Raw genomic sequence first — 10,000 nt, 5'->3', positions numbered from 1 at the left:
AAGGCCTAATGTTTGCTCGTTGCAACTTTTCAATTCTGACCAGTCGCTCTTGTTTTCTCCGTGGTAACATGCGCAGGCTGTTGCCAGGCTACGGCAGGAGCTTCGGGAGAAGGAGCAAGAGCTGGCCGATCTGAAAGAGGATGCGGGCAGCGAGGGACAGGCACCGGGGCTGACCCTGGAGATCACGACGCTGGAGGTGTGCATGTATTCGTGGGTTTCTGTGTGCCAGCACGTGTGTTGCCGTGTGTGCGTGTAACACCCCTCTCTCGCTGTAGAGCATGTTGGACAGGCTGTGGTGCGGTGTGAGGGAGCGTTGTGCTGTACTACACTATGGACAGGATCAGCAGTGTCATGGGGAGCGGCTTCTGCATGGCCTGAGGAACCTGGTGGAGCTGGCCAGGGACAGACTCACCTCTGCCACGCAACTACAGCTGCACAGTCCTGAAGAGCTTCACACATACCTGACTTCGCACACGGTAAAACCTCTGTCAGCAATAAACATATACACACTCACAGGGACATACACACACACACACACACACACGCACACGCACACACAGGCATGCACACAAACACGCATACACCTGCACAAGCGCGCGCACACACAGGCTTGTACACACAGACACACATGCACACACATGCACAAGTGCTGATTGATGACATCCACTGAACAGCTACACACTCAAACACAAATGTACAAAAGAGATGTACAAACAAATACACAGCCCTGGGGGCACACAGTATTTCACACACTAGAGCAGGCATCTAGTTAGTCCACCGTGCACACATCTGAAGCTCGCTGTAAGGTCAAGGTGTGTTCCATATGAACAAGCCAAACTCAGACCGAACATGTGGTTTAGAACACAGCCAGCCATTCTCCTATTTGCCTTTCTCTTGGGGGCGGTTTGCAGAAGTTCTTCCTGTCTCTGGGAACCCGCCTGCAGTCTCTGCAGCAGCTGAGCAGCCGGACGCCAGACAGCGCCCTCTGTGGGCGGGAAGCTGCCGTGGCGGATTTGGAAGAGCAGGTGGAAGGCCTGCAGCGACAGGCCCAGGAGGCGGGGACTGCTCTACAAGCAATACTGCGGGTAGGCGGAGCCAGGAGGTGGCCGGAGCCGTGGGGTGGGGACTGTTCCACACACAACATTGAAGGTGGGCGGAGCCAGGGGTGGGGACTGTTCCACACGCAACACTGAAGGTGGGCGGAGCCGTGGGGTGGGGACTATTCCACACGCAACACTGAAGGTGGGCGGAGCCGTGGGGTGGGGACTATTCCACACGCAACACTGAAGGTGGGCGGAGCCGTGGGGTGGGGACTGTTCCACACGCAACACTGAAGGTGGGCGGAGCCGTGGGGTGGGGACTATTCCACACGCAACACTGAAGGTGGGCGGAGCCGTGGGGTGGGGACTGTTCCACACGCAACACTGAAGGTGGGCGGAGCCGTGGGGTGGGGACTATTCAGCAAACAACACTGCAGGTAGGTGGAGCTGAGTTGATGCCAGACACTGCAGAGATTTAAGATGTAACCACGGGGATGGTTCAACCAAAGGCTTATCAGTGCATGAATATAACCACAACATCTTCATATTCCAAGATGTCAGCCCAATCTGCAGAACTTTTCTCTTAAATGTGGTTGTTTTTCCGGTGCTTACCTTCATTTGTACCTAGCCTATCTGTGCACACATTTTCTATGGTCCACTGCCCTTCTGGCTTCTTTTTCATTATTCTGTATGTGGCATATATAATGAAAATAAGCTTTAATTGAATCGGATAGCTATGTTGAATTTAAATTTTGTACTGCCCTCTTGATATTTGCACATTGTCCTGGCTTCATAATATCTATTTCGAAAGAGCTTGTTTTGTTGTCCATGTTTACTGTGTGAGACCGTAAAAATGTTTCTAGCGACTCATTTGTATACAGTGATTTCATTATGTATTTATTGCCTGTTCTTGCTTTAATTGGTTTTGTCCAAAGCTCTGGTCTGAGTGGGAGGAAAGTCAGTCCTGGTTGGAGAAACTACTACAAGACCTGGAGATTCAACTTCCCAAAATGCACTTGGGGGAGCAAATGGATGAGGCACTACAGGAGAGTCTCTCAACATATGAGGTAATGCAGTTCTGGAGCTGCCATGTCCCTATTACAATAGTCATACAATAATATTTACATTTGCTACTTCTTTATACAATATGATATCTAAATACAAACTCAACCTTTAGCCAAAATTAACCTGCCTGTATTCATATGGATTTTTGTATAATTTTATCTACTTTTGGTTCTTGATTTCTTGCCCATCAGACGTTGCAGATGATCCTTGAGCAGAACAGAGTGCAGATCTGTCTCACTTTGGATCAGCCACGCAGGTTACAGAGAGAGCCCATGTCCGAACATGGTGCGGGCGTGTCCTACGATGTGGAAGGCATTGTCGTGCGCCGAGCAGGTGTGTCTTCCCTGAGGCTGAAGCAGCGTTTGGCTGCTCTGCGGAGGAAGGTGGAGCATGGACGAGATTCCGCCCGCCAGATGAAAAAACTATGGAGCAGGTAAAAGATTTGTCAGTGACCGCAGGAGATGGAGAACAAGCGAAGGACTGAAAGCCTGACCAGAGGCGTTCTGTACACAGGTACCGCCGAGACCATGCAGCGCTGAACAAGTGGATGAGCAAAACCAGAGAATGTCTGCACACCTGGATCGGTCACATGACCTCACCTAATCAGGAAGCACATCAAGCTCTGTCTCACTACAAAGAATTTATAGTGAGTGCACCCAAAACAACTTAATTTGCCCAAACTAAATCCCAAACAAAGTGTAAAATAAGTCCTTATTTTACCAGATGACAAAACAGTGTACCAAACAGGCTTGTGCTTATGCATTAGCCTTATGTTTATGTATAGACTTATGCATATGTATTGGTCTTATGATTATGTGTAAACATGTGCTTGTGTGCTGTAATGTCTTCCTTAGGAGCTGAGTAAGGAACTGGAGGTGACTTCAGTGCTGAAGGCTTCTGTGATCAGTGCCGGTACTGAAATCCTGGCACTCAGTGAGAGAGTTCATCAGGACGGTCCCTCCCAGCCTACCGGCACCACGGCCCGATCCGCTCTCGAGACCACCGTTGCCGTGCGCCAGCCTGCAGGGGAGGACGCTCCTGATAAGGACGTTTGTTCAGTTAAGAACAACATCACCGTAGACACTGTTTCTGCAGTGGACCCCGTCCTAGTAGAAGACGTCTCCACTAATGGAGACAGCCGTTCCCAAGCTCATGCCTCCGCTGAACTCCTCACCATGCCCTTTTCGAATGAAGGGACAACTACCATCCAGGATGAATGTCCAGAAGACGGATTACCAACTAAAGACATCAGTGGCTCCGTCCGTCCCCAGGCCGTCGACACCTGCGGAGGGAGCTCCACGTCCAGAGAGGTTATGTTAGGAGACGGCTGCGGCCCCGGGCAGAGTGCACCGGTCTGGACGGCAGCCCTGTCCCCTGCCCTGCTCACGCTGCAGTCTCACCTCGCTCAGACGGAGCAGCGCTGGGCAGAGACCTACGCCCTCGTCCCCACCACCCAGCTGTGTCTACACCAGGTGCAACTCCGTCATATTTGGGTGTGCGTGTGCAGCCTTTCTGAGAAGTCCCGGCATGCACAGGGTTAAACAAATGACGTACATTATGTTACAGTGTCCACCTGTCAGGGTATGTGAAAGAGAAGGTTTTATCCCATGTTTGCGTGCAGGGACAGTTTAAGTGCTGAATATATTTACTGTGACTTTGATCTAGGAATCAGCCTTCTTACAGGCACAGGGCAGTGCGATAAATCCATAATCACAGTCCAGAATACAGGCAAAGGCAAAAATCTTTGGCTCAGAAATGCAAGTGACCTTGCCTCACACAAAGGGAATCAGCGTGTATGTACTTAGATGAGCTATGCATTTACATGCATGCAAAAGATTCAATTGTGGAGCGTGTAAACAAGGGGCCCCACCATGCAGAGTCTAGTTAACACACTAATCTAACACACCTGTCTCTATAGTTGCACTCATTCTCACACAATTATGGAGGCACAGTGGCTTGGTGGTTAGCATGTTTGCCTCTCAGCACACAAGTCCCTATCTGGGTGGAATTTCCATGTTCTGTCTGTGTGGGTTTCCTCCACAGTCCAAAAACATGGCAGTTAAGATGATTGGATACTCTAAATTGTATTGTGTGTCTATATAATGTGTGCATGTATCTCCAGTGATGGTTGGTGCCCTGTCCTGGTCTTAACCTCCCAGTGGTTATATACTAAAGACAACTAATAATATGATGCCTCAATGGGGTCTGTGTGGATGTATTTAACATTAACCTGTTGCATGATTTGGCAGTTGTGATGAAGTGACACTTTCCGATCTGTAGAATTCGTGCAACTTGTGTGTGTGTGTGTACTGCTGGTATTTATGGTTTTGCTGGACGTTCAGCCGCGAATTCCCAATGGTAAGCTGGTTGCTTCAAAAATGACATAATAAAGAATATGCAGCATATGATCATTGTGCTGTGCATTTTGAAAAGAATGTCGTGCAGGCTTTCTCACTCCCTCACACACACACACACACACACACACACACACACACACAATACCTCATGAGAGTAATCACACTGCGCTCTCTGGACTCACAAGCCCATTAAGGGAGGAATGGGTCTGGCAGGAAAGAGACACTCATCACCCCCTCCAGTTCGCACTCGCTCCTGCTGGGAAAAACTCATTTTTTTTCCCCTCATCTCCTTTTCATTCTCTCTTGCGCCTGTCATCCTCTTTCTCTGTCTTCCCCTCGTTATCTCCCTTTCTTCCCCATCTCTTTCGTTTCCTTTGTGTCCCCGTGACTCTCTGGCTCGCTCTCCTCCTTTAGTCAAGCTCTTGTTCTCTCCCTCTCCCTCTCTCTCTCTCTCTCTCTCTCTCTCTCTTTTCTGCCCAGCGTATGGTGGAGAGGATGTGTCCCCAGGGACTGCTGGCCCAGGCGGGGAGCTGGATCTCCACAGCCGAAGCCAGGCTGCAAGAGGCCGCGTGGGAGCTCCCGCCCTGCGCCACCGCACCACGCCTCCAAAAACTCCTCAGCACATATAAGGTATTCGAATCATACCCAGGAATACGGCACAAGGCGCTTCCATCAAAGTGCCGAGGACCAGGGTTCTGCTTTTTGCAAGCGCTCTGTTCGAAGATCATTTTTCCCTGCCGTCCTGTAAAGGATACCACCTCTAAAATTAACAAAGTTGATCATGAAATAATTTAATTCGTAACTACTATATCATTTCTATACCTGCACGAGATTTGATTTACTTAAATATAAGCTTGCAGAAGTCGTGTAAAGGGTTTGTAAATGTTTTGAGTACTTGATAAATTACACAACGGTGTTTAAAGAGTTAAGCGGAATCTATCATTTATGTGTTTTCATCTACCACCTTCGCTCTGTGCCTGTGGTGCTGGGGTGTGTGCAGGTCCTGAAGCGTGAGATGTCATGCGAGCAGATGTCGCTGGGCTTCCTCACCCAGTCCGTGCTGAAGCACAGTGAGCTGGACTGCCCAAGCCACAGACACAGACACACAGCATTCGCCGAGCAGCTCGGCACGCTGAACCTCCGCTGGGAGGCGCTGAGTGCAGAGCTCAACACACAGGTGGGAATACACGCGCAGACATGCACACATGCATACACACACACGCGCACACACACACGTACACTCCCATATAGTATGTGGTGTGGCAGCATGCCCTCGAACGTACACCTCCCTACTGAGTGTCTCATTGTCTCCACCCCTCCACTGCATCTTGCTGTTTCATTTCTCCAGGTGTGCAATGTGGAGCAGCTCCTGGGTATCTGCACAGACAGAGATGGCAAACTGAGGCTCCTGCGTGACTGGGTGATGCGCCACAGTGCCTGGATGCGATTGGCAGAGAGACCTGTCAGTCTATCTCTGGCAGAACACAGTCTGAGAGATTGTGAGGTTAGAGGCTAATGATGTGATTTTTGGATGCGTTGTTAACTGACTGTGAATTGCTTGATCAAATAATTAAGTCTTAAATATTCTCATATCACCTTTAATTCTCTCTCTCTCTTAGGAACTGGAAGCCAAGCTGAATGCAAAGTCCGCCGAGCTAAGTGATCTGAGGAAGAGGAAGCTGAGTGCCGATGAAGAGCACGGGGACACAGATTTCATCAGGCAGACACGCAGGGTCTCGCTGTCTCTGAGTGACCTCGCTCAGCAGGTGCGTGTCCTGTTGACAGTCCAGCCTGCAGAAAACTTTGACCTTCTGTCCACTTTAAACGCAGGTCATTTAGTTGTGATTGGCTATGTGGTAGTAAATAGCTCTTCAAGGACAATTTTGTCTTATTTTTCTGTCTGATAGTATTAACATTTACATTACATTAACAGCATTTAGCTGACGCTTTTATCCAAAGTGACTTACAATTATGAGTCAGTACAACTTGAGCAATTGAGAGTTAAGGGTCTTGCTTAGGGCCCAACAGTGGCAATTTGGCAGTGGTGGAGCTTGAACCAGCACCCTTCCACTTACAAGTCAAGTACCTTAACCACTGAGCTACCACTGCCCTAGTAAACATAATAACATCACATATGGTGCACAAATTAGGATTTTTTAAAATAATATATATAAATAAATTAAACCAATAATTTGAACATGTAAATTTGTGTGGTGACCACATTGGACATTATAAATATTGTTGTCTGAGAGAATTTTAAAGAGGATAACTGTTTATGTATGACATCTGAGACCTGTTGCCACATTTAAACCTGAAGAACTGGACGTTTCTCTTCCAGAACCATGCTCTGAAGAAGACTCTGCAGCAGGTTTGTAAGGCGTGGTCTCAGTTTGACAGTGGGCGGAGGAAGGCAGGTCTCAACACTCTGAGACTCTCCCAATCATTGGAGTATTGCCACACCACACAGACCCCCCTCGCAGCCTTCCAGAAAGGCACCGATAGGCTCCAGGTCCTGTCAATCACCTTCTTATACTATAAAGAGTCTCTCTTATGGGATTCTGTTACCTTCTATTACATTTTCTTAGACTTATGAGACTTACATCAGTTTACAGAAAACATCCAGTTAAATTGTGCCATTTAAAGCTGCAATTGGAGCTTAGTAGAGTCACTGCGTTATGTCTTTTTACATGTTCAGTGCAGATGTGCTATTATTCTACTTTAAGTATTTTCTTTCCTGAATTATGTGCATGTTCTTGTGCCTGCCAGGCACTGCAGGACGAGGCTGAGCAGATTGACCGACAGTGGGAGGAGCTTAGCGACACACTGGCCACCCTTACTGATGGAATCAACACAGGCACCTCCCAGTTATTATCTGAAGAGTTGGAGAAAGACAGAGCACGGTTGGTCCGATATGAGATCGAGGCTATTCTCTCTTGCACTAGTGTACATAATCATTACCTGCAAAACATGTTAAAGCAACCATCAAATTATTTTATATTTTATAAAGTAATATCTTTTGGATATGTGTGTGTGTGTGTGTGTGTGTGTGTGTGTGTGTGTGTGTGTGTGTGTGTGTGGGTGGGTGGATGCGTACATGTGTTCTGCAGGTGGTCGGAGGTAAAGCAGAACCTCACACACACATCTCGGCAGTTTCACACACTGCTGCAGGTATGGCGGCGCTATTCGGCTCTGGCAGGCAGCTGCTCACAGCGGCTAGAGCAGTACAGAGAGCAACTCTCCACTCTGGCAAAGACCACAGCTGAACCGCAGAGCAGCACGGAGAAGCTGACAGCCAGTGTGCGACACGTGTGTGTGAGTTTACCCCCAATATACACGCACATTTGCATGTAGAAAACCAATAATTGCATTCCCCTTTTTAGTCTGGATTTTGAAGTGATATCATGCTCACATGATTGTTGTATCACAGTATACAGCAGAAGGCAATAATATGAAAACATTCCTCTTAATAAATCAGCCCTTTTATATCATGTACTGTGATTGTTCTGACCAATCACAGATGGTCTAGATGATATTCAGAAAATCCAGCAAATTATGCTCAAAATAATGCAGACTGTTCTCTACCCATGTCACGTAAAGGGTTTGCCACAGTACACACACACACACACACACACACACACACACACACACACACACACACACACACACACACCCAGTATATTGCAAAAAATACCGGAATCACAATGTTTAGCAAAAATTACAGTACTTTGTCAATATCATGTCATGCTACATCCAATGCATTTGCATACATCTACATATCCAATGTACTTACAAGAGCCCTTGTAAGGAAGTTGGTTGGAAAATGAAACTCCTGCACTGAGCAGACTCTCCGGCTTATGCTCAGGAGCTGCTGACTGGCATGGATAGCCTGCAGAATGACCTGGACCAGGTACTCCAAACCTCCAAAGAGCTGATTGGACAGATGGAGCCCACAGTAGCCGTCTTCATCCAATTGGAATGTCGGTTGTTGACACGTGGGTGTCTCCAGTTAGAGGAGGCCTTTAAAGAGAAGCTATGGACAATGCAGGTAAGAGAGATATCACTAGTTAAATCAGTGTCAGTGTGTATATCACTAGTTAAATCAGTGGCATTGTGTATGTTATATCAGTAATTAAATCAGTTTCAGTGTGTATATCACTAGTTAAATCAGTGTGTGTGTGTATATCACTAGTTAAATCAATGTCAGTTTGTATATCACTAGTTAAATCAACTAGTGTCAGTATGTATATTACTAGTTAAATCTTTGTCAGTGTGCACGTTATATTCTCTGGAGACCAGACCTTAAGGCATATTGTTCAGTAACTACTGTAACTACACTAAAACTAATATGGAAGGTATGTAGTTAAAAGAATGAGAGTCAGGCTCCATCAGTGTGTCCTTTGTGTGTGTGTGGGTATGTGTGTGTTTAGGAGGAACTGAAGCAGTTTGAGGAATTTGAACAGTTGCTGGAGTCTCTAGAAACACACTTAGAGGAGTGGCAGAGCAACCAAAGGACCCACACAGACACAGATATATCTGAGGTCTGATATCATAGTCATGTCTAAGGTCTGATACAGAACACACAGACAAATCTGAGGTCTGATATTATACAGTTATTTCTAAGATCTGATACTCAACACAGTCATACTTAAGGTCTGATAGCACACAGTCATATCTGAAGTCTGATAACAGTCATATATAAAGCCTGATACTCAGCACAGTCATGTCTAAGGTTTGATAGCACACATCTAAGGTTTGATAGCACACAGTCATGTCTGAGGTCTGACAGCAGCACACTAATGTTTTAGGTCTGATACTCAACAAACAGGTGTCTAAGGCCTGATAGCACACAGTCATATCTAAGGTCTGATACTCAGCACACAGTCATATCTAAGGTCTGATAATCAGTACACAGAAATATCTAAGATCTGATACTCGATATACAGACCCTCTCTCTCCTTTTCACTCACTATCTCTGACCAACACGTGTGTCCTCAGTGGTCAATACTAAGTTTTATTTGTGTTTTGACCCCGCCATAGTCAGGTCTGTTGGAGTTGAGTTCTTACTCTGCTGACCTTGAACTGCTGAATGAACTGAGCTACAGACTAGCCCTCGGTGAACCCACGACCCAGAAGTTACAGAGCCTGAACAGGAAGTGGGTTCATGCATCTGCGCTTGCTCAGGAGAGATGCAGGTAAGAGTTGTGGGACAGACATTTGCATTACCACATTTTTTTTAAACATATAGTTTGGATTTTTTCTAAAAAAGGTTTGATAGAAAGTGTTCTTACTAACGTTCAGTAAGGTTCTACATTCTTATCTGTGTGTGTGTGTGTGTGTGTGTGTGTAGTGAACTCCAGGCAGTGTCTCTTCAACAGAAGAGTTTTGAGGAAAGATGTAAGACCTGGACAGTTTTTCTGCAGCGGATGGAGGACAGCCTCGTGGTAGAGATTTCATCAACCTACCCTGGACTTCGAGAGCAGCTACGCACACACCAGGTACAACACACACACACATGCACACATGCATAAACACATACAC

The 10,000-nt window shown here is 46.8% G+C and overlaps 1 protein-coding gene across 1 annotated transcript in view; it reads left to right on the top strand.

Annotated features, from left to right (window-relative positions):
- syne2b (spectrin repeat containing, nuclear envelope 2b) overlaps positions 1-10,000 on the top strand; it is a 105,368-nt gene that overhangs the window by 71,081 nt on the left and 24,287 nt on the right. The window contains exons 87-104 of the mRNA XM_081724799.1: positions 77-196; positions 276-476; positions 912-1,085; positions 1,976-2,107; positions 2,297-2,538; positions 2,619-2,751; positions 2,960-3,577; positions 4,943-5,092; positions 5,463-5,639; positions 5,811-5,966; positions 6,082-6,228; positions 6,801-6,971; positions 7,229-7,362; positions 7,570-7,774; positions 8,325-8,507; positions 8,890-9,000; positions 9,500-9,654; positions 9,810-9,957. Of these exons, the coding sequence (XP_081580925.1) occupies positions 77-196; positions 276-476; positions 912-1,085; positions 1,976-2,107; positions 2,297-2,538; positions 2,619-2,751; positions 2,960-3,577; positions 4,943-5,092; positions 5,463-5,639; positions 5,811-5,966; positions 6,082-6,228; positions 6,801-6,971; positions 7,229-7,362; positions 7,570-7,774; positions 8,325-8,507; positions 8,890-9,000; positions 9,500-9,654; positions 9,810-9,957 (3,357 nt within the window). The remainder of the gene's footprint in view (positions 1-76; positions 197-275; positions 477-911; positions 1,086-1,975; positions 2,108-2,296; positions 2,539-2,618; positions 2,752-2,959; positions 3,578-4,942; positions 5,093-5,462; positions 5,640-5,810; positions 5,967-6,081; positions 6,229-6,800; positions 6,972-7,228; positions 7,363-7,569; positions 7,775-8,324; positions 8,508-8,889; positions 9,001-9,499; positions 9,655-9,809; positions 9,958-10,000) is intronic.

Source organism: Electrophorus electricus, chromosome 12, assembly GCF_041902795.1.
Source record: "Electrophorus electricus isolate QZ-2024a chromosome 12, ASM4190279v1, whole genome shotgun sequence".
NCBI classification, from domain to species: domain Eukaryota; kingdom Metazoa; phylum Chordata; class Actinopteri; order Gymnotiformes; family Gymnotidae; genus Electrophorus; species Electrophorus electricus.
The sequence above is the reverse complement of the archived record's forward strand: the minus strand, read 5'-3'. Positions and strand labels throughout refer to the sequence as shown.